The 25,085-nt window shown below is 39.0% G+C and overlaps 4 protein-coding genes across 4 annotated transcripts in view; 1 reads left to right on the top strand and 3 right to left on the bottom strand.

Moving 5' to 3' along the window:
* Positions 1–2,614, bottom strand: part of LOC137934073 ((S)-coclaurine N-methyltransferase-like) — a 7,664-nt gene extending 5,050 nt beyond the window's left edge. Inside the window, exons 1-2 of the mRNA XM_068778287.1 lie at positions 2,585–2,614; positions 2,201–2,421 (exon numbers count right to left, since the gene is read on the bottom strand). Coding sequence (XP_068634388.1) covers positions 2,201–2,421; positions 2,585–2,614 — 251 coding nt within the window. The remainder of the gene's footprint in view (positions 1–2,200; positions 2,422–2,584) is intronic.
* Positions 2,615–7,427: 4,813 nt separating this feature from the next.
* LOC137934075 ((S)-coclaurine N-methyltransferase-like) lies at positions 7,428–8,129 on the bottom strand. Its single transcript, XM_068778288.1, has 4 exons — positions 8,022–8,129; positions 7,833–7,922; positions 7,704–7,762; positions 7,428–7,630 (listed from the first exon to the last, which is right to left on the bottom strand). Exons 1-4 carry the CDS (start codon positions 8,127–8,129, stop codon positions 7,435–7,437), a joined length of 453 nt encoding a protein of 150 aa, XP_068634389.1. The 3' UTR covers positions 7,428–7,434.
* An 11,650-nt stretch (positions 8,130–19,779) lies between these two features.
* LOC137935129 (7-ethoxycoumarin O-deethylase-like) lies at positions 19,780–21,789 on the top strand. Its single transcript, XM_068779792.1, has 2 exons — positions 19,780–20,740; positions 21,059–21,789. The coding sequence occupies exons 1-2, from the start codon at positions 19,880–19,882 to the stop codon at positions 21,698–21,700; spliced, it is 1,503 nt and encodes a 500-aa protein (XP_068635893.1). The 5' UTR covers positions 19,780–19,879; the 3' UTR covers positions 21,701–21,789.
* A 2,345-nt stretch (positions 21,790–24,134) lies between these two features.
* On the bottom strand, positions 24,135–24,641 carry LOC137934214 (outer envelope membrane protein 7-like). The gene has a single exon (XM_068778488.1). The coding sequence runs from the start codon at positions 24,462–24,464 to the stop codon at positions 24,285–24,287; it is 180 nt and encodes a 59-aa protein (XP_068634589.1). The 5' UTR covers positions 24,465–24,641; the 3' UTR covers positions 24,135–24,284.
* Between the last annotated feature and the right edge of the window lie 444 nt (positions 24,642–25,085).

Genomic DNA, 25,085 nt, shown 5'->3' with positions numbered 1-25,085 from the left:
TTTGATTTGGAGTTCCTTTTGCGAGGCGCTTTTGTAGGGTCCCACCATTCTGGATACCCGATAAGTTCATAACATCGTTCCTTTGTATGCCCAGTCTCACCACAGTGAGTACAAATGCGCTCTGGTTTGGTTGTTCCAACCTCATAGCTACGATTCTGAGATCCTGATGTTCGATTTTGATAACTGTTAGGACCAGTTGGTCGAGCTGTTTTAGGCTTAGCTCGACGTGCTACCATTGCAGATGTCTCAACACGGTCAACTTCACTATTTAAAGTGGTTCTACGAACAGAGTCACGACGTACATAAGCATAAGCTTCTTCAAGATCCAATATTGGGTCTTTTCTGAGAATTTCGCCACGGACTTGTTCGAATTCTGCATCCAATCCGTTTAAGAAAATATGAACGCGCAATCTTTCAACGGATTTCCTATAAGCGATAACATCATCACGATCTTTCATTATAGTCCTGTCACGATGATCAAGTTCTTGAAAAATTTCCACAAGATCACCATAATACGTTGATAAAGGACGATCAGTCTGTTTGGTGGAGAAAGCTCTCTGATTCAATGAAAATAATTGTGATTCATCTGACCCATCATAGAAAGCTTTTTCCAGAGCATTCCATATTTCGCGTGCGGTACGCAGCCGAATATAGCGCTTCATAATATCTGGTGACATAGAGGTTAACAACCACCCCTTGACTTTTTGATTTTTAGCATACCATTTCGCATAGGAGACATCCGTTTCTTGTGGGAATGGTATTTTTCCCATAATATATTCAAGTTTTTCTCGTCCCGCAATTTGCATCTCCATGATTTGGGACCATACATCATAGTTGACTTCGGTAAGAGTGACACTAGTTGTAAAACCAGAGTGTTCGGATTGCACATGAATAATCGGTGTTAATTCCTTCGACATGATGAAAAGAAGGTCCGTAGAGTGGTCCGGTCTGGTCTGGTTCACAAAAAAAAAAATATTGATCTGGTCCGGTCCGTATACTGATATGGTCTGGTCCGATTCCCTTTCTAAAAAAAATCTTGGACCGGTCCGGTCTGGTCCGATCCCGGTTCGCTAGGCCGATCTTGGTCTGTCCGAGACCGGATCGCTCGGGCAGAAATACTATAACCACCTAAGTTCAAAAAACAAAAAAAATTAAACTGGACCGGACCGGTTACTGTACCTCTTCTTCCTCGAGACGACGAAGTTTTCGTGTCTCGACAGTGCGTCTCCCCCTTCGCCGGCGTCAGATCTGATGATATTCTGGAATACTGTCGTCGGTGAAGGTTCTGTTGAGGTCCGAGCAGTGGCTCGGCTACGATCGTCGGCGGCCTGCGGAACGTCCGAACAGCGCTGTTTCGTGGTGAGTCGTCGGTCGGCGAAGCGTCGGATGGAAAGGCCGAGCAGTGGCTCGGATACGGTCGTCGGCGGCTTTCGAAACGTCTCGACGAAGCTTTCTGATGGAAGATCGTCGGCGGTGGTCTGCGGAGCTTCCGAACAACTCTGTTTCGCGGCGAAACAGAGTTTAGATTACGGAACAGAGATTTTTCACTCTGTTCTTCGGCTACAACTACAGAACAGAGCTTTCGCTCTGCTCTTCGGCTACGAGAATGAGGAGATGATTCTCCTGCTCTGATACCAACTCGAAAATAATGATTCACATTCAATCTTAATTTCTCATTCACATCATCGGCTTAAATAGCCGTTATACAAAATATACATGGAAGAATTTGAGTGATTAACGGGATTACCCCAATCACCGGATTTACAGAATATTACAAGATTTCTCCTTAAGGAAAGAAATCTCTAAGTAAATCTTAACAGCGTGAAGGCTTGAGTGTCGCCGGTGCCGGAAGACGGGAGGCTCCTCGCCATTGTGAGAAGGAAAGCTGCTACCGGGAGGGTAGCAGGTTGTTGCCGGTGCTGTTGGTCGCTGGTGTTGCTGGAAGGGCTTGCTGTAACAGCCCGTCGTTGTGCACTGCGTGAGTGGAAGAAACAAGTCAGCGCGTCGTTGTGCAGAAGCAAGTGGCTGTCAAACAAGAAAGGAGGAGGTTCTTTTCGCATATACAGAAAAGTAATTTAGTGCTGTGATTGTAAAATTTATTCAACAAGTGAGAGGAGCAAAGGGGAGCAAAGGAGATGGCGCTCATTTCTAAACACACCCAGAAGCTACAAGAAAGTAGAGTTGGATCAATTTAGCTCACCTGCATTGGTCTTCGGTGTACTTCTTCTGTGAAGCTGAGTTTGTGATGGCTGTGACATGACAGTTCTTGTATTTTTTAGTAACATGAAGAGTAAAGGCTACTTGCCCACATCCAAGATCCAGTAGCTTTTGGCCATCTTTTAGCTGCGCTTTTTCACAGTACAAATCAAGCATTGCTGTCTCTGCTTCATCTAATGTCATGGAGTCATCCTTGAAAGAGCATGCACTGCAAAATGTTACAGCATAATCAAGTCCAACTAGAAAAGAATTATGAAACCGAACTAGTAGTAATTGTTATTTCAGAAAAAAGCATCCTCAAGTTGTGGTTTTTTCTACTGTCTGATGCAAAAACTCTTCCTTGTTCTTGAAAGCTGGGAATAGTAACACAACTTCCTTTCAGTAGTTTTCCGAACATGGTCTTGAGGAAGGAAATTGGCACCTCGTACATCTCGGAGTTCAAAGAATCAGACTCAGTAGCGATCCCCAGTTTTCGGAGAGCTGGGCTGTGAGCAGGAATTTGTATTTTTATCAAATCATAAGAAAAATATAGAAGGCCTGTTAGTACAGTTTCAGGAGAAAATAATTAGATAAATAATCAGCACCATTTCGTTCCTCAAAAGGGAATTCTATGAAGAACGATCTCCAAGAAGAAAAGTTAGTTGTTTTCCAGGACAATGTTATGTTTCCGTGCAAAATATTGGGAAGAAGGGAACACCATGCGGCCTATGTGCCGGAGGCTCCCACCGCACAAGCAAAGGGGATACCTTGGCTTGCTGAGGGGAGCTCCCCCCTGCCATTTCGCTGCAGGTTGAGCTCCCACTCTGGTAGCACCGAGGGGGGGGCTTCCCCCATCTGCTTATGCAAGCAAGGGTCTCCCTCCCGTCAAAAACCAAGTTGGAAGTAGGTCTGTTATGTTAGAACAAGGCGAGGGATGGGTTTCATTCACACACCTGACTGGTCCTGTTATTTCATATGGTATCATAAATCAACCGCCAACGTATTGGATTCGTTCTCTGTTCTCTATCAACCCTGTTAAAGCCAACATCTGCCATTAAAAAATGAAAATTCTCACCTTTCAACAGCTCTGACATAAATTTGATAATAGTAAAAATGATATTCATCGGTCAGCACTCACCACACATATTTCAACACAAGGATTTTCCTAATGTTTTATTTTAATTTCTCGAAAGGCGGGTTGCACCCAACACCTCTGATGCTTCTTCCAATAAGATTCAGAGCTCCCTTTTCGATGCCTCATTTTTCTTTCTTTTCAGGGCTATGAGATTAACATACTCAAGCTGAAGAGAGTCTCAGGACCGGAAGAGAGTCGCGTTGCGGGACTCTCTTCCGTTCCTTCTCTGCGATTCCCATGCTCCTCTGCCATTTCCCAATATTGACACCAGAAGAGTTTCTTCCCTCTCTGCAACGCACATTTTCGTTTGCATTATTTTGTTTTATTTTCCAAAGCCCTTCTAAAACCCCGCAAAAATTTGTGAAACTCTCCCTTCTATCGAAGCCCTATTCTGATTTGAGGCTTCTGGTTCGTGTAAATGCCAAAGCATGATGATTGGGACCAAGAATCGGGGTTCCATCACCGAAGATGATACTGCGTTGCTGTTGCAGAGGTATGAGTTTGTGAAAACTATTTTGGTTTTGTTGTGATGTGTTTGACACTGGGAAACTCTATTGAAGATGGGAATATGGGTCCTCATTTCTGCAAGGAACTCCCTTCTTATTTGTTTCTTTACTTTTTGATGTCGTTAACTACCAGCAATCAAAACCACTTATGCATTTCTGGTAATGAATGTTTTTTATTGTACAACTTTAGTTTTGTGTTGGATTAAGCAGTTTATGAATTTGTTTTGCCTTTTAGGTACACTGCAACGACAATCCTTGCTTTGCTCCAGGAAGTTTCTTAGTTTGCTGGTGCGAAAAATTGATTGGAACACATTGGTGAAGAGGACTACTACTGGGATTCAAAGTGCACGGGAGTATTTTTCTATCTAGAGTCACTTCCTAATAGTGGCTCGAAGTTGCCATAAATAATATAGTCCTTATCTTTTCATGTACATGGTAGCTGGATTCTGGTAGGAAATGATGATGTTTGATTTACTGGTGAACACAAAAGAATGAAGTGTTGCATTTATTTGAAACAAGGTTGGGGAGTAGAAAATTATGGCTCCTTCGCAATCTTTTGGACCCCTACTTGCATTGTTGCCATACATTTCAACGTATGTTATGCTCTAATAACTGCTGCTGCAAAATCTCAAACAAAAATTAGAGGATTATACTGAGTTTGCTGGAACTTCTTGGAGTTGATACCTGCCATGCGACATAGGAACAAATTGATCAAAACACCTTAAATAATTCTTTCTGATTCATTACGGCTTTAGGTTGTCGATCTGGTAGACGATTCCATGACTTTGTGAATGTCTTAATCTATTTTTTATTTGCACAAGTTAATTGCAGAGTAACTAGTTTCATGTGAAATACCATACTGCCCATACTTTGAAAGAATGCAACACAAAAGGTTTTTATACACAAGCAATTCTAGGTGAAAATTTGTTAGTGAAATTGAATAAGGTTAACAGTTAGCGAAAGATGCTTAGCAGAATCAACCACTTGAAGTGACATTATTTCTTTTTCTAGGAAGCACCTTTACTGACATTAATAGGAGTTATACTAGTTCAAAATTATATTACTCCTATACCTCTTTTATTAATAATTCTTGCCTTTAGATAAAGTTGTTGGTAGTTGTTCCCGGGATGATGACAGTGATCTGGAATTTGAATTGGAGCTTTCTCCTAATGTTACATCGAAAACTACATCAGAGGCTGCTAGTGTTGTAAAGTACGGTGGAAGAGTATTTTTTTAATCTGACAATAACTAATTTTATTTTTTTATTTGTGTCATAGGTGGAGATTTTGCTCATGCAGGGACGTATATTATTTTCTAGTATGAAGAGAAACAACTATAGTTTATAAATTTATAATGGATTTATAGTTTTTATTTGGTTGATTGTAAATTGATAGTGATTTTTTATTTAATTTTGTTTTATTTGATTATTGTATGGATTTTATTCATAATGATATGCAGTGTATGGAATGTTTAGACTATTTTATGGAGTGTATGGACTGTATAAACAATTTCATGGAGTGTTTATGGAATGTATAGACAATTTTATTGAGTGTTTATGGATAATTTTATGCAAGTATTATGTATATAGATAATGCCCAATTTTAAGTAGAGGTCATGCCGAATTTTATATAGGTATTATATACATAGATTATGCCCAATTTTAAGTAGAGGTCTTGCCCAATCTTATACAGGTATTATATATATATAGGTTATGCCCAATTTTATGTAAAATGTATGCATAATTTTATATACAATTTATTCGATATATATTATTTAAAAAGTTTTAAATGTATGTTGAAGTTCGAGTTCGGCTCGAACTCGATTAAAATATTATGGCACGAGCTCGATAACAATTTTAGGCTCAAGACTGGGCTCAGCTCGAGTTCAAGTTCGACATATTTAAATCAAACTCGACTCGAACATAAGTAGGTTCGGGCTTGGCTCGACTCGATGCCCCCCCTACACGTAAGTGGGTTTCTGACAACATTGAAGACGCCTTTCAATCTTGATTCTCATAAGTCTTCTGGAACAGACCCTTCTTCCAACTTGACGGGGTTCTTAGGAGACATGGCCGGCGAGATCTGAGCAAGTGTTCAAGATTTGATAAGATTTAGGGGATAATAAGATAGGGTTAGGAGATGTGTTGTCGCTTAAGTTTAGAGCATGTAATTTAATTGTTTTCACCGTAGAATAATGTTATCGTGATTATATTAATCAAGTATATATTATTTATAGAATTACAAAAAAGACGTACAATATTGATTACAACTCAATAGTTTGATTTTGTCTCTAATTCAATCACCTTTTATTATCTTCAGAGAGGAGAGTCCAATCTTAGTCTCAAAACAAAAAAAAAAAAAAAAATTCTCAGAATTGGGTTGGAGAGAGTAGCAGCACTGGAAGCTGGGGCGGACCGAATCGCATCGTGCGGATAAAGAACAGCGGCACTGGAGGTGGCTAAAGTGAACGAAATTGCATCGTTCGGAGGAAGAACAGCGACATTGATAACGGCTAAAGCGGACATAATCGCATCATCTGGATGGGATGAAGAGGTTCTATAGTGAGAAGTCGCACGTGCAAACTTGTGCGAGACAGGGCGTCGAGGGGTAAACTTAGGTATTCGGTTTGGGTTCCAGCAGAGCGGTCGGCGGCAACAACAAGTGGTAGCGGGGCGACAACGTTGGGAGAGACAAGTTTTTTTTTTTTTGTTGCGCGGGAAGCGGTTGTGGTGATGGCGAAGGGAATAATGAAGGATCGTGATGGTGCAGACAAGACGGAACGATGGTGATGTCGTCGGCAAGACAGTGTAGCGGGCGAAGGCTAACAATGACATCAGCGATGATGGTGGCAAAGGGCGGCAACGGGGCGAAGGAATTTTGGTGCGGCGGTAGAGGCAGAGGCAGTGGCAAGGGTGGTCGTCAGCAGGGATTTTTTTTTTTTTTTAGAATATCTTCCGCAAATTGTACAGAGAAGGGGAAGAGAAAAGTACCGAGAATGGGCGGCTGTAGTGGGCTGCGGCAACGGAGGATGCTTCCGATAAGGATTTCCAACGATGTTAACTAATTCTAATTAATCGATCGGGAGTTCTAATACCATGTAGAATATAGGAATGTAGAATAATATTATCGTGATATACACTATTTATAGAATTATAAAAGAGACAAAGTCTATGAATTGTAAGCAAGATTATTTAGTCTTAAAAGAGGTGACAAAACAATAACTAACTACTATAGTGAGTTCCATAGCATTTAACACGAGATCAGCATTTATCATCCCTTCACCACAAGTGAAAAAGAGCTTAGAAGGCATCGAAGGCCAGCAAAGAAGTTAAGGGGGTAGAAACAACTACCCTTGATACTTAAGGGCAATCAAAATCTGCACGAGGTTGCGGTAGAGGTGATAGTTCTAGTAGAGGTAGAGGATGTAGTGAAGGTAAAGGTGACAAGAGGTGTTTACATGTACCAACTACTTCTCTATGTAAACTAGTTTGGGCCTAAATTCAAGCGGTAGATCTTTATTTAACACAAATTCATTTCAAAAGCATCCAACTTCACATATATTGCTACTCTGAATGCAGAGACACTCAGCATTTTCCGCCTATTTTTTCTTAAAGAGGAGATGAGAAGTCATCCATTCTTCCCCTCTTCTGTAGCCGAATATTTCATTTCCAAAGATGCAAAATCCTCGCCAGTAGTTTATCTCTTTGAGAGCTGCTTCTTTGCTACCATATGTTAATTCCAATATTTCCTTTCCCGTATCCATATTAGCGTCCAACCTCTTCAACCACTCATCCCTGTATCAGATTAAACTAGGAACATAAATCTTTACCAAAAAGTAAATTAAGCTATATATTTTTCTCTACTTACGCGGTGCGCGAAAAATGCTTCCCACTGAGAACCCAATGATCCACAAGGGAAACGTCATCCTGTAACACATGAACAGTAGTATGAATTCCTAGAATAAAAAAGACAGTCTAGTCTGAGTAAAAATCTTACTTGGAAGTGGAGAAGAAAGGTGGCTGAAGGTATAATCAAAGACCCAGGGGGGAAAATGTATTCACTGAACCAATCATCTTCATCGAGAGGCTAACAAAGGAAAATTGCATAGAAAACATTTATTAGAAACATGGCTAACTTTTAGAAAAATTAAAGAGGAAAGGGAGAGTCTTAAGCTTCAGAAATTACCACGTATTGGTAAGCAAAGCTCTTGTGACAAACATGGTCGACAAAAAGAAGGCCATCTTGGGTCATCCACTGAGATATGTGCTGAAGAAGAAGGCCGTAGTTCTTCATATGCTGTCACCAAGAGCATAAGCATTGCAGCTTTTTCAGGTAAATTTCTTTGTAGAAGAAGGTAGGAGAAGCTCTTTCACATACCTCAAACAATCCAACAACTAGTATTCTGTCAAAGGTGGTCTCCATCGTGAGTTTGGCAATGTCTTCTAATAGGACCTCTACATTTGACAGCTTCAGGATCCTAGTGAGAGGAGCAAAGGAGATGGCGTTCATTTCTAAACACACCCAGAAGCTAAAAGAAAGTAGAGTTGGATCAATTTAGCTCACCTGCACTGGTCTTCGATGCACTTCTTCTGTGAAGCTGAGTTTGTGATGGCTGTGACATGAGAGTTCTTGTATTTTCTAGCAACATGAAGAGTAAAGGCTCCTTGCCCACATCCAAGATCTAGAAGCTTTTGGCCATCTTTTAGCTGCGCTCTTTCACAGTACAAATCAAGCATTGCTGCCTCTGCTTCATCTAATGTCATGGAGTCGTCCTTGAAATAGCATGCACTGCAAAATGTTACAGCATAATCAAGTCCAACTAGAAAAGAAATAAGAAACCAAACTAGTTGTAATTGTTATTTCAGAAAAAGCATCCTCAAGTTGTGGTTTTTTCTACTATCTGATGCAAAAACTCTTCCTTGTTCTTGAAAGCTGGGCATAGTAACACACCTTCCTTTCAATAGTTTTCCGAACATGGTCTTGAGGAAGGAAGCTGGCATCTCGTACATCTCGGAGTTCAAAGAATCAGACTCAGTAGCGATCCCCAATTTTCGGAGAGCTGGGCAGTGAGCAGAAATTTGTATTTTTATCAAATCATAAGAAAAATAATTAGATAAATAATCAGCACCATTTCGTTTCTCAAAAGGAAATTCTATGTAGAACAATCTCCGAGAAGAAAAGTTAGTTGTTTTCCAGGACGAATGTTATGTTTCTGTGCAAAATATTGGGAAGAAGGGGTGACCATGCGGCCTATGTGCCGGAGGCTCCCCCCCTGCACAAGCAAAGGAGATACCTTGGCTTGCTGAGGGGTTGGGAAAGCTCCCCCTGCCATTTTGCTGCAGGTTGAGCTCCTGGTCTGGTAGTACCGAGGGTGGGGCTTCCTCCATCTGCTTATGCAAGCAAGGGTCTCCCTCCCCTCAAAAACTGTTAGACTTCATGTCTAATAATAATATAAACATCATAAAAAATAGATATTAAATCCTCCATAATTCCATTATCATGAAAACCATACATATATCATAGAATTGAAATAAGAAGAATAAAGAGAGCATACCTTTCATCTTGAAGAATATAAACAGAATTTGAAGTGCACAAGATAATCTTTTATACTTCGTTTACAAGTGATAAGCTTGCTCCCGTTCAGCCAGACTGGGTGTGCAAATAGCCTTAGCCTCACTTGTAAGATCATGGAGGTTTATATAGAATTTCAAAGGGTGCACTAATGACTTTTCATAAGGACACATCCTCTTAGAAGAGATACATCCTCTCAGGAGGGATACATCCTCTCAGGAGGGATACATCCCCTCAAGAGAGACATATCTCCTTAGTCCCAAGGGATGTGTCCACTAAGTCAATGTACCCATTTAATCTACCTCTACAGGGGGATGTGTTGGCCATTATTCCCTGTACTGAACATCCAATGACAACATCTAGAAGTGGGCCCCACGCCTCTAATATCATGGTAATTTATTTTATAAATTATCTATTTTAAACCATAATTCTAACAAACTCCCACTTGGATTCAAATCCATTTCAAATTCCGATTTTAAAAAAAACATAAAAAATCAATTTTGACACATAAAACCATACCATGACCATAGGCATTACCTTAAACACTTTAATATACATGTGTAGTTAACCCGGGCCTACACAATATATATCTTAGATATCCAAGGCTGGGGAATAAACCAAATCCATACTTATCAAATTTGCCAGTTCAGCGGTCTCCATTCATAGCATACTCGGACCTGAACTCAGGGTAAAGCTCTGTACCAGTTCGAGTATTGACCACTAAGGTAACTGTGCCTAATCAGTACCATAGGCCTGAATAATTTAGACATCCAACCCAACCTTCCTATTGAGACCCTTCCGTATATACATACAAGTATATACCTAATAAAAAAGCTGGACATCAAGGCATCTCACCGTCCATAGCATACTCAGTACCTGAGGAGCTCAGGGTAAAGTTCTATACCAGCATGAGTATTAGCCGTAAAGGAAACTGTGCCTATGTAGTCCCATTGGCCTGGACAATTTAGAGACTCAACCGTCATTCCCTATTGAGACCCTCATATATACACGTACAAGTGCATACCTAATAGGGAAGCTGAATCTCATGGCATACACTGAGTACTCATATTTTCACACAAAAGCATATGCATTTTGTCAAAATCATTCCATGGAATATAAATTACAATGTCATGACATACATAGTATTACAAATCATTGAGACCACAATGCATACAAAACAATGTTCTCCCACTTGGTCTCATCAATTATAAACAAATCAAACCCATGTTCCCCACATGGAAAGTGAAACTGGTCACGGGAAGACACTTGGTTAGTGGATCAGCTAAGTTATCCGAAGAAGATATCTTATAAAGAACAACTTCCTCCTTCCTCAGCATGTCTCGTATATAGTGGTATTTGCCTTCGATATGTTTAGCCTTTGAGTGACACTTCGGATCTTTCGTGATAGCAATAGCAGATTCATTATCACAAAAGAGAGGAATAGGTCGCTCCACACAGTCTACCACTAGAAGACTTCGCAAGAATTTGCGAAGATAGACAACTTCCCTTGTAGCTAAGTTCATAGCCACATATTCTGCCTCCATGGTTGGTTGCGCGACACAATCTTGCTTCTTGCTTTTCCAAGAAATAGCACCTCCTCCAAACATAAAGATAAAACCAGAAGTAGATTTTCTTGTATCAACACATCCTTGATAATCTGAGTCGGAATAACCAACCAATTCCAACTTGTCCGCTTGATAAGTCAAAGCATATGACGTTGTTCTTTTTAGATAGCGTATTACCCATTTTACCCCTTCCCAGTGAGTAAAACCTGGATTAGCCTGAAACCGGCTAAGAATCCCAACAGCATAAGCAAGATCAGGTCTTGTACATATAAGAGCATACATAAAACTCCCCACAGCAGAAGCGTATGGATACTTAGATTCGTCCAACTTATCTTTGAGGTGAGAAGGACAATCCACATGGCTCATCTTTTTAGTGCTATCATAAGGTACTTTACCTTGTATACAGTTAGACATGTGAAACCGATCCAGAAGAGTGTCGATATACTTCTCTTGAGACAAACTCAATTTTCGCAAAGATCTATCCCGTATAATTTTAATGCCAAGAATATAAGAAGCTTCCCCAAGGTCTTTCATATCAAATGTCTGAAACAACCATGTCTTTATACCTTGGAGTAACTGAATATCATTCCCGGCTAATAAAATAGCATCTACATATAAAGTAAGAAAAGCAATGCGATCTCCACTGTTTTTATATAAACACGGTGATCTTCTGGATTCTGAGTAAAACCATACGATGTCATTGCTTTATTAAACTTGATTTTCCATAATCTTGAGGCTTGTTTCAAACCGTAAATAGACTTGTCCAACTTACACACTTTTGCTTCAGTTCCAGATCTAACAAATCCACGTGGTTGTTCCATATAAATCTTCTCATCCAAATTTCCATTTAGAAAAGCGGTTTTAACATCCATTTGGAACAACTCATAGTCATAATATGCTACCAATGCCAGGAGAGCTCAAATAGACTGTATTCTTGCAACAGGAGAGAATGTTTCATCATAATCAATCCCGTATTGTTGAGTAAAACCCTTGGCAACAAGACGAGCTTTGAATCTTTCAACTTTCCCTTCAACATTTCTCTTCCTTGTAAAAATCCACTTGCACTTAATGGGCTTAACCGATGTAGGAGGAGCAACAAGATTCCAAACTTCATTTTTATACATAGAGTCCATCTCTTCTTCCATTGCCGACTTCCACTTGTCGGAATCCACATCAAGGAGTGCTTCCTCGTAAGTGTCAGGATCAGTAACATCTTCATTCAACTTTGTTCTTTCATAAGTTTCTCCAGCATAGGTATAAAAATCTGAAGATGATAAGAGTTGACTAGGTTTTCTTTCTCTAGTCCCTCTTCGAATATCCATTTGGGTAGAATTCTCTATATTAGAAGGAGATTCAGAAGAAGACATTTCAACACATTCTTCCAAGTGAGACTTCATACCTAAATCTTCATCACAATCAAATCTATCCTCAATGAATTTTACATGTCTACTTTCAATAATCACCTTCTCCTTGGGATCATATAACCTATATCCTTTCGAATGTTCAGAGTACCCAACGAATAAACATCTTCGAGTCTTAGCCTTCAATTTGTCCTTAGGATCAAGTTTTAAAACATGAGCAACACATCCCCATACTTTAAAATGGTTAAGACTAGGAGTTTTGCTTGACCATACCTCATAAGGTGTTTTCTCAACCGACTTTGAAGGCACTCTATTTGAGATATAGGTAGCTGTCAATAATGCTTCGCCCCAAAAGGATATTGGCAAATTTGCAAGTGCCATCATACATCTTACCATCTCTAGTAAGGTTCGATTTCTCCTTTCAGCAATACCATTCTGTTCAGATGTATAAGGCATGCTAAACATATGGATAATCCCGTTTGACTTGCAAAATTCAGAGAATAACTCCGAACAATACTCTCCACCTCTGTCGGTGTGCAATGTTTTGATCTTGTTTCTTGTGGCATTTTCTACCTCCAATTTGAAGGTTTTGAAATAATCTAAGGCCTCATTTTTTCTATGCAGTAAATATACTCTTCCATATCTTGAGAAATCATCTATAAATGTGATAAAATACGAATGACCATTACGAGTATTCACATTCATAGGTCCACATATATCAGAATGAATAATATCCAAAACATGAGAACTTCTTGAGCCTTTGGGTGGAAAGGGTATCTTTGTCATTTTCCCATATATACAACACTCACAAATAGGAAAATCATTATGTGAAAGATTTTTCAATAATCCTTGTGTCACAAGTCTTGTAATTCTATCTTTGTTTATATGCCCTAGTCGTAAATGCCACAAATACAATTCATTTTCTTTAATATCCAAAGAAGTAGAAACATTGAACACCATATTTCCACTAAGTTGCAATTGATATAGACCAGAATTTCGAAAACCTCTCAAAATAACTTTATCATCTTGTAACATAAGAAACTTTCCATTGCCAAAGTAAAATGTAAATCCAAGTTTCTCAAGACAAGATACAGATAATAGACTTCTTCTCATAGAAGGAGCATAAAGACAATCTTCTAAATCAAAAAACTTATTATCAACAAGCTTTAGCCGGTAAGTGCCCACGCCTTCCACAATGGCCTTTTCATCATTTCCCATGTAAATAAAGCTTGTTTTGTCCTCAATCTTTCTTAGCTCCTTGAAACCCTGCAATTCATTCGATACATGAACAGTTGCACCAGAATCAGCCCACCAACTAAAAGGCTTGATATAAATAGTACAAGTTTCAAGAGATAAGGACTCACTGGTGTTCTCCTGTTGCCCTTCTTGCATGGTTTTCAAAGCCCTACAATACTTCTTTATATGTCCTGTCTTATTACAGAAGAAGCAAACACGTTGATTTGCATGTACTTCAACCCTTTGTTGATTGACCTTTTTGTCCTTGAAGTTTTGAAATCGAAAGTTCTTTCCCTTCTTCTTAAAATTCTTTTTCTTCGGCTTCAAAACTACGTTAGCACTAGGTGAAGGTTTATCTAACTCAATACTTGGATTGAGTCTTTCGGACTGGTGGTCGATCATATTAACCAAATCAAATATAGTCCACTTTGTCTTGGACAAAGAATAAAAGTCTTGAATATATTTGAGAGATTTAGGTAAAGAGTTGATAATGGTGACCACTTTAGTTTCTTCATCCATTGGTCTACCATGATATTGTAACTCATCTGCCATGGCAAGCATGTCATTTACATGTTTTCTCACATCAGCATTTTCTTCCCATTTGGCACGAGTGAACTTTTGCCATAAGTTATTGATGTGAGTAGACGACTTTTTACCATATTTAGCCTCAATCTGGTCGAGAATCTCTTTTGTAGTGGGGACATGAAAATAAGTCATCAAGAGAGTCTCACTTAGAGCCCCAAGAATATGTGACCTAGAAATTTCATTAGCATTATCCCATTCCTTGAATTTTCTAAGGTCCTTCCTATACTGTTTCAGATTATCAAGGTAGTTTATTTGGGAAGGTCTTTGAGGAGGAGTATCCACTTTGATAATCTTATCAAACCTATAGCCTCGTAGCATTAAGTCAACCCGTTGTGACCAGTTCACATAATTAGTCCCATCAAGTACATTTTTCTTTAGGGACTCAGCAAAATTATGTCCACTACTGGATATTCCTGTCATCCAGAAAATATTTCAATATTTGGGAGAACATACATAATTATAGAATCATTTCAACCATCTAGTACTCCCATTTACCCTTTGGGGATTCATGAGAGTTACTAGGCAAATCATTCCACACATGATAAACAACCAACAATCACAAACCAACAAATAAACAAATAAATTAATTCATACTTACCCTTTGGGGATTTATATGAATTAATTTACAACATACAAATCTAATTATACAATTCGCATTACCCTTTGGGGATTTTGCTAATCATATAATAAAATTAGTATAACTCATAAAACAAATTATACTCAAAATAAACACACATAAAATTAATTTAATTTATACAAAATGCATTACCCTTTGGGGATTGTGCAAATTATATAATTAAGTTAATTTTCACATACAAATACATAAATATATAACAAGACATGCAATAACACTAATTATAAATACTTCAAATAGCCAAATAACATGGAAATCCTATTCAAAATACAATTCTGGGTAATAATAAACCCTTAAAACACATTCTGGTTCATTATATTAGTAAAAACCCGGTTTGGTTTATGGTTCTGGGTCATCACCGACCCGGACCGCACAAGCCTGCACCAGCAGGCCCGTGGCCAGCAGCCCGCGCACAGTATCCCGCACATAGTAGGCCTGCGCACAGTAGCCCGTGCAGTAGCCCGCGCACAATAGCCCGTGCTGCAGGCCCGCGCACAGTAGCCCGTACACAGTAACCCGCACACAGCAGGCCCGCCCGCGGCGCCAAAACCTAATAAGCCTAAATTAGGCTTATTTTCATTCACTAATAAATATCCAAAAATTCCAAAAAAATTATGGAAAAATATAGAAACCTATAATCTATCTCTATGATACCAGCAGAGGCATTAATCACTTGTATTTGTTAGACTTCATGTCTAATAATAATATAAACATCATAAAAAATAGATATTAAATCCTCCATAATTCCATTATCATGAAAACCATACATATATCATAGAATTGAAATAAGAAGAATAAAGAGAGCGTACCTTTCATCTTGAAGAATATAAACAGAATTTGAAGTGCACAAGATAATCTTTTATACTTCGTTTACAAGTGATAAACTTGCTCCCGTTCAGCCAGACTGGGTGTGCAAATAGCCTTAGCCTCACTTGTAAGATCATGGAGGTTTATATAGAATTTCAAAGGGTGCACTAATGACTTTTCATAAGGACACATCCTCTTAGAAGAGATACATCCTCTCAGGAGGGATACATCCCCTCAAGAGAGACATATCTACTTAGTCCCAAGGGATGTGTCCACTAAGTCAATGTACCCATTTAATCTACCTCTACAGGGAGATGTGTTGGTCATTATTCCCTGTACTGAACATCCAATGACAACATCTAGAAGTGGGCCCCACGCCTCTAATATCATGGTAATTTATTTTATAAATTATCTATTTGAAACCATAATTCTAACAAAAACCAAGTTGGAAGTAGGTCTGTTATGTAGAGCACGGCGGGGGACGGGTTTCATTCACAACTGACTGGTCCTGTTATTTCCTATGGTATCATAAATCAACAGCCATATCGTATAGGATAATTATCAGTTCTCTGTTCTCTGTCACCCTTGTTAAAGCCAACATCTGCAATTAAAAAATGAAAATTCTCACCTTTCAACAGCTCTGACATAAATTTTATAATAGTAAAAATGATATTCATCCGTGAGCACTCGGCACAGATAGACTTTCCTAATGTTTTATTTTAATTTCTTGAAAGGCGAGTTGCACCCACCCTCTCTGACCTTCCAATACAATTCAGAGCTGCCTTTTCGAAACTTCATTTTTCTTTCTTTTCAGGGCTATGAGATTGACATACTCAAGCTGAAGATTTTATCTTCTCTGCAATTAAGTTCTCTATTTGGAGACCGCATTTCCTGTATAACTTCTTCTGATCATCTCGTCTCTGGAACTCGTGCTTGATTCCGTTTTACAAAATTTCCTACTATTTTTCTATGAATATGGGAAACTTCTCTATATAAAGATTTTTCATGCACAGTCTCAGCATTAGAAGCGCTTGCTAGGAGATTGTAAAGCAGTTTTTTTTCTGGAAAGGAGATCGTAGTGTGACGAGAGAGAAGCAGAGAAAAAAAAGAAACATACACTTGACCAAGGTGATGATCTCCGCAGCTTGTTCCTCGTAAGTGGGTTTCTGGCACCATTGAAGACGCCTTTCGAGCTCGGTTCTCATCAGTCTCCGGAGCTCATCATCTGGAACAGACCCTTCTTCCAACCTCTTCAGCAACTCTAGCTTGATGGGGTTCTCGGGTGCCATGGCCGGAGAGATCAAGTATGAAGCTCGTCGCCTGGAGTCCAGTGAAGATCTCAACGTTGGTGTTCGATGAGCAAGAGAGAGCACCCATGATGTTTATATTGGGTGAATCAAATGATATTCTTAGTTTGTCGTCCCACGTGATGACCACCATGGTTGACAGAGCGTATTTTGTTTTTATTCTTTTATTATAAAAAAGAGTCCACTGTTTCAAAATCAAACCAGATAGGATTCGTCATGGCTTAAATTAGAGCATGCAATTTAATTTCTCTTACTCGATCATAGAAGGAACCAACAACTACTTCTGCACTTACTCCGTCATAGAATACCGAACAACTAATTCTCATCAATGACTTCGCTGGCTGGTTGTAACATCTTGGATTCTTACATAAACTAACAAAAAGTAAACAAATTTGGGCTATATAAAAATCGTTGGATTCAATACCTGATGGGCATTGTGTCCTCATGAAAGACAAATCGATGTCTTCTTCTTGGCTTTACGGCTTGTAATTTGTTCTGTTTCGTATAAAGATGGTCAGGGCATTGTATATTCATTAAGGCCTTGTTTGTGCCTTTTTTAGAAAATATTGGAAAGGTATTTCTAGTAGAAATATGTTTTCAAGGACTATTAGTGATTCATGTTTTAGGTAAGATTTTTCAACCAAAATAGGCCGAGAAATCATGAGGAAATTTTTTCTTGTTGAAATATGTTTCCAAGGACTATTAGTGCAATTTTTCATGGTAATTTTTTAGTTGATAATTTATTTTATTAAAAATTTATCGGATAAGTATGGTAATGTATAAGACTGATTAGTAATTTTTATTTATTTTCCTGGAAAATGCACTAACAAGTCCATTTAATTTTTCTTAGAAATTTATTAAAAAATTATATAATTTCTTAGTAATGACATAATAGGATTTTATCTTAAGGTTTGTTGGAAATGTGTATCCTAGAAAAAATATTTTTAATTTTTTCTAGGATATAAATTTTCAATCAGGGGGACTAATGAGGCCTAACAGAGTTATTCCCTTACACCAGACCTAGATTAAGTATTTTGTACTTACCAAGTAGGTCTATCCTCTTGTTTTTAGCTTTTTGTAGGAGAATGTGTTTTGATTTCTGAAATTAACTTAGGCAAGCTTGGGGATTCACCCTTAACAAAAGGGACACTCCAACTCCTCACTAGATCTGCAATAGTTGCTACACCATGGTTGCCTAAATCAATGATATATTTTGGGTTTTGGTTGATACATATCGGAATTTATGCAAGGGGTTATGTTCTTCAATCAGGGTGGATCACCTTTAACCCCTATGTGACACTATGTAACCAATGGTATTACGTTATGTGACATAATATACTGACCCTCCTTCCTTATTTTTATTAATTTTTTATATATTAACCCATTTACTTGTTTATCGATCGATAATCGAGTAAATAAATAGAAAATGAGATACTCTTATTTTTAATCAGACAACGGAATAGAAACAAAATAATGAAATGATAATTGAAATGGTATGCAAAATAGTTTATTTTGTTTCATTCGTATACCATTTAAAACCCCATTTTGATTATCTCCTACAACTTTTAGCAAATTTTTATTGCATCCAAGTTTTTTTCCTCTGAAAATTTATAGTATTTAAAAAATCACAAATTATTTCATTACACTTGTAACAATGTTTTATATTTTTTTTATCATAAAATAATTAAAAAAGAACATCAATCATGTATACAAGAAATAAAAGTAGAATAATAAAAAATAAGGTTTTAAATTATTCAATTGAAATTTGATATTTAAGTTAAAAGTTGGGTGCAACCTAGTTTATATGGACTTGGGGTTCATACCTATTTTTTTAGAAAAATAAATGCTCCCCTGACTTAATAATCAAATAGTGACCAAGGAGGAGGTGAGTTTACATGGACCAGGTGGGAGAGAGGGCCGCTCTCTTTGTCTCCTCGTAAAGACATAACAAATGCTTGGTGGTCTTGGATAGTCATTTTAAAACAAGCGCTCATATGTGAGCTTCCATGCAAGACCCGCAATGAGGGTTCACACATGGCAAGACTATTAATTTTAGGATAGACCTTCGACCCAAATTAAACATTGAGATCGAGATTCAAATCGGCTAGGCCAACTCTCTACGTCGATGACCAATCAGTTTCAATAATGTAGCAAAAAGTCATGATTATTTTATTCAATAAAAATATTAAGTTTTTTAAAATTTATTTTAAAACCTTAAATTATTGTTTAGTTTCAAAATCATCCATTTAAAAAATAAAAATAAATAAACAATGGTCTCCACTGATTCTAGTAAAATAGAAACCCCAAAATCAGTCAAAGTAATGGCAGACATTTAATTCAGGGCCCAAGCTGATGAGCTCTTTAATGAACAATTGTCTTTTATGCTACTTTCATAAACCTAAAAACTATATTTCTGCTGAGACAGTTGCCTGTCATTAAGACTCCCCAAATGCATTTAGTTATCAATGACTATTAACTGTTCCTACAGCATTTAAGAATGAACTTTCCCCTGTATACTGCTGGAAAGGATTGTCCCATCCTCACCTGCTACAGTGCTTGATTTACTGCAGAATTGGAAGCATCTTGAGTCTGAGTCTTGAGGTCATTGATCCACTATTTCAGCAGAAATAACCAGCAATTGGTGATTGGTGTGTGGAGGACTCATTTTCACAAAGCCCACTGTGAGAGGGTAGGTTTCTTGATATTGAAACCAGACTGAATGAATTAAACTGGAATGGGAAGTGAGCTCTTAATTTTAAGGTTAACCCCTTCTAATTAAATGAAAGAGTGAATGTTATCTAATCTCCTCAAGTGAGCCAATTTTATAAATTCCCTGGAGGAGGTCAGCTAGCCATTGCTAAGGCCAATGGAGACGAATGCAACAACTCTCGACGAGCTGCGCTTCTGGTGGAGTCATGGCGGAATACCAAACCTCCCCTCCTTTTCTCTCTTACTTACGGCCAGCCTTGCCCTTTTCATGGCCGCCTGCTACATACTGGCCAATGCGAAATCCGGCAAGGGAAAGCTTCCCCTACCTCCTGGCCCCCTCGGCTTCCCACTTTTGGGAAGCCTCCCCTTTCTCAAACCAGACCTCCACGTCCATTTCGCCGGCCTCGCCCGCATTTACGGCCCCATTATGAGCCTCCAACTGGGTCGCAAGCTCTGCATCATCGTCACCTCCCCGTCGCTCGCCAAAGAGGTGCTGAAAAACCAAGACGCCACCTTCGCCAACCGGGACGTTCTCGCCGCCGCGCTTGCCCTGCCTAACGGCCTCTACGGCATGGGTTGGGCGCCCTATGGCCAACAATGGCGTATGCTCCGTAAAATAACCATGGCCGAGATGCTCAACCAATCGGGAATCGAGGGTTTTCATCATATCCGTCGGGAGGAGGTTCAACGGATGTTGGCCACGGCGCGTGAGGGGGTCAACACTCCGGTTAACTTCGGGGAGCTGGTGTTCGCTCCCCTGTACAATGTCTTGACGGGGGTGTTGTGGGGTGGGAGCCACAAGGAGGAGATTCTCAAGGTGGTGGGTGATGTCTCTGAGATGTTTGGCAGAGCCGACGTTTCCGATGTTTTTCCGGTGCTTGCCCGCTTGGGGATTCAAGGGGTTGTGCGGAAGGCGAAGAAGGTGTCCATGAGCCTTGACCACACGTGGGAGAAGATCATTCATGAACGGATCACTCAAGGTGGAAGAAGCAACCCCCACGGCACCAAAGATCTTGGAAGAAGCAACCCTCACGGGACCAAAGATCTCCTGCAACTCATGTTAGAGACAATCGAGAGAAATGATCCGAAGATACCACTCAAACGAGAGAACATCAACGGCTTGCTCACGGTAACTTGTTAATCATTTGAGGAACAGTTGTAAGCCGATTATTATATTGCTTCGTTTTATGTACTTCCATCAAATTTAAAAGTAGAAAACTACACATGCATCCCACCATCTTTGAAAAAACTATTCTACATGAAGGATCCTCTTGCTGATTGACTGACATTGTTTAACATTTTTGGTAATCAGAAGGTATTTAGTTAATAAAAATTCAAATCGGGCGTATTGTGATAAAATTAACTTTTGGTTATCAATAAAAATCTTCTCATTATTGTTCTACTTCGTTTAATTATTTTAACTAAATCAACCTCGTCGTGTACACAGGATTTGATACTGGCAGGCCTCTTCACAACCTCAACGGTAATGGAGTGGGCGATGACAGAGATGTTACAGCGCCCAGAAACGATGAGAAATGCACAAGAAGAGCTGGAGCAAGTGGTGGGGATGAACAACATTGTGGAAGAATCCCATTTACCCAAATTACACTACCTGAACGCTCTGATCAAAGAAGTCCTCCGCCTGCATCCAACCACCCCGCTCATGCTCCCCAGGACCCCAAGCCAGACTTCTGTCGTGGGAGGATATACAGTCCCCAAGGGCTCCTGCGTCCTAGTTAACATCTGGGCCATCGAAAGGGACCCCGGAGCCTGGGACAGGCCCTTGGAGTTCGAACCAGAGAGGTTCTTGACGGGTCCCCTAAAATGGGATTACAGCGGGAACGATTTACGTTATTTCCCTTATGGATCGGGGAGGAGGATCTGCCCAGGAATGTATCTGGCAGATCGAATGCTAGCTTATGCGTTGGCCACGCTCTTGCACACGTTCGAGTGGCGATTGCCGGAAGGGGAAAAGCTCGACGTCTTGGCCAAGCTGGGCGCTGTTCTTAAGAAAGCCAAGCCACTGGTCATTGTCCCCACGCTGAGGCAACACAGCGTCGAGCGCTTTACTACATCTACTGCTGTATGAAATATTAGACCGAACTGTTCCAGTGAAACCTTCCCTTGATGATTTTCAGGAGAAGACTAAAATATCAAATTTGAATTCCAAGAACAGAAAGCGTGTTTTTCAGCATTGATTACAGAAAAAGTCGAGGAAGACCAAATTACTTGACGATTTGGTTATCGTTTACGTGGATACAAATTTCATCATATAATAAAAGCAAGCAGCGATATCGATATGTAGTCCCGTTTCTCCGAGGATCCTACGAGGTCTCTGATATTATCCTCGGAACATTTATTGGACTAAACAAGTGATTCTGAGCAAGCATTCATCCGGCAGGGGAGAAGATCAAATTACTTGACGATTTGGTTATCGTTTACGTGGATACAAATTTCATCATATAATAAAAGCAAGCAGCGATATCGATATGTAGTCCCGTTTCTCCGAGGATCCTACGAGGTCTATGATATTATCCTCGGAACATTTATTGGACTAAACAAGTGATTCTGAGCAAGCATTCATCCGGCAGGGGAGAAGATCAAATTACTTGACGATTTGGTTATCGTTTACGTGGATACAAATTTCATCATATAATAAAAGCAAGCAGCGATATCGATATGTAGTCCCGTTTCTCCGAGGATCCTGCGAGGTCTCTGATATTATCCTCGGAACATTTATTGGACTAAACAAGTGATTCTGAGCAAGCATATCCGGCGGGGGAGAAGAATCGAAGGGGGTTTAAGATTCAGGGTTATTCATTCACTTAGGTCCCATATTAAGAAGGCTGTGAAAATCTCTGAAGTTGGATGCGGATTGACGGCCCCATCAAACTTCGTAGAACAACTACAGAAAACGAGAAGAAATAGCATTGTCATACACATTCATGCCAGCCAATTCCACTGCATCAGTCACCTAAAAAAAAATCTTTTACAAACCAACATCCTCTGTCTTTCGTACTCATTCAAGTTTCATTCAAGCTCTAGTCTGCTTCTCGATAATCTCTCCGCTGTGTAGGAAGTTTACACACTCCACGTTCTTCGATTTCCACCACGGGTTCAAAAATTAATTGTTCGTCAGTCCGGTGTCCATACGTGAATAAGATTGAGGAAGACGACCATTGACACGGGACGGAGATGGCGAGATGGTCTGCTGGTTGTTCGTGTGAAGAGTCTTAATACTATTTATTGTAACCAACAAGGGAACGGTTGAGATAACCATTTGATCGGACAATTGAGATAGTGATTGATCATGATCAAACAACTGAGATAGTTATTTCGCACCAAATAGTTCTTCATATCGGATCTGCCTTTTTGTGACCGAAGCATATATATCAATCCCATTTATATTCTCTATGAGCTTCTTTAATTAGTGAATAGGACTAATGCAAAAATATTCTTACAAGTATAAAATTGTATTTTTTATTTTTTATTCTTCGAACAATAGGAAACTCTTCTTTCTATCCTTTTGCCCTGATAAAAACTTTTCGTTCATACAAAAAAAATTACGAAAGTATAATTTTTGCCATGTTCTCTAAATTAAATACCATTTATTTAATAATAAAATTGATTTAATTGAACTAGTTAAGATAACATTAATTAGTAAACAATTATATATCAAGAAAAAGCATTATTCAAAATTTCTCACTTTCATTGATGTATCATCAAATAAATTCTTAAAAAACTAACTTCTATAAATATATAAATAAAATAATTTTAAATATAATTCATAGATTTAATTTATTTAAAATTAATTTTTATATTTAATTTTCACATCAAATTTACCAAAATATAAAATTACCTAGATAATGTTTACAAGTTATTAGTCAAATAATACTAATAGAATAAAAAATAATTTTTTTATATAGATATTTTAACCATTGACTATTGGATTCTATTAAAAATGGGGTTGAAAGAAATAATTTTTATTTATTGGTTTTTCTAAAATTAAATTTATAACCGAGTGTTTTAAATATTTTTTTAGTTATTTAAAAATAACATAATCTTGATCGAAATCAATATTATTTTTTAAATGGTTTTTTTATAGTATTATAATTTGGGTAGAATTTTACATCTAAGTATCTACACACATTTATTTTATATTTTATTATTTTAAATTTTATTCATTAATTTGGTCGAATACATTGAACTAAAGTTGTATCACTTTGAACTCGGGAACTGACAAGACGTTTGTTCTGTCTTTACCGAAACGTCGTCGGATTTCCTGTCTCCGGTCCGGTGGCCGTGAGCACAGAGAAGCATAACGCCTCACCAGTTGATAACAATCGTGCCAAGGCTGCAGGCCGCAGGCCGAATCTTACCGGCAGTAGACGCCGTCCTGCAGCCAGAGCTTTGCCTTAGCGGAGACAAGAAAACAAATACCAGACGATAGCCCGAGTCGCTGGACCTCGCCGGCGAGCGTGAAGGAGAATGGAGAGAACAACGATAGATCCTTAGAGCAAACATAAAAACCCCTTAGTATCATTAATACTAACAGAATCGAGAAGACAAGAGATGAGAGCGGTGAAGAAGAAAAAAAAAAAAAAAAAGAAACAGACAAAAGGCAGATCGAGTCAGGTGATCTTGATAGCGGAGCTTGGGGCTGTGCCCGATTGTTAATGTTGGTTGAGAGGAGCTGTGATGCCTTCATTATCATCGGGATCGTAGTTTGGATCAAGGGATCGATCGATAGCTTCCCTACCCTTTTCGAGGCAGGGCTTGCAGGCGACTTCGATGGCGACCCAACTCAGTACCAATCCGACAATCGCGATCACCGCAGTGGTCACAGCTGCCATATTTTCTCTTCGGCGACCTGCTCACCTGTGTTCTCTCGGTTCCCCTCTCTCAGTGTCTCCTTTCCTCGTCTTCCCAAGCCAAACCCGGCGATCAGATTTAGTCGTCGGCGAAGCGTGTGGACAAAAAGAAAAAATGTGGAAAGTTGTTGAAACCAGTGCGCTATACAATGGACTGGCCCGGCGGTGAGGAATCGCATAGGTGAACCAACCTGCTCCATGCGCTAAAAAGTCTGAACATACTAGAAAAACACGAGCACAGATCTTATACAATGATTGACCCGATCGATACAAACAAATATTCCAACAAAATTTTCAAACGGTCACACTAGAAGTGTGGGGAAGGCTACGAAATTCCGCCCTCACCACCATCTCAACCACGTATTTTACATTCGTATTAAGAAATAAAGATACCTTCGTATGATATATATTTTAATAGTTTGTGATATATATGAGTGGTGATTAATGAAATCACTTAGACATAAACTTTTTTAAAAATCACTAGTTAGGGGATGATTGGTTTTTCTTTCTCTAAGAGAATCCCAATGTCTTTAAAAGAAAATATTAAATTGTTATTTTTCAAATATCCACTGACAAAAACCTAATTAGAGTTACTCATAAAAA

This window comes from Aristolochia californica, unplaced genomic scaffold (assembly GCF_029961685.1).
Source record: "Aristolochia californica isolate CCGP_79_NKW_82.1479 unplaced genomic scaffold, dmAriCali1.0.hap1 SCAF_6, whole genome shotgun sequence".
Classification (NCBI taxonomy): domain Eukaryota; kingdom Viridiplantae; phylum Streptophyta; class Magnoliopsida; order Piperales; family Aristolochiaceae; genus Aristolochia; species Aristolochia californica.
Note: the sequence above shows the minus strand (reverse complement) of the source record. Positions and strands in the feature narration are given on the sequence as shown.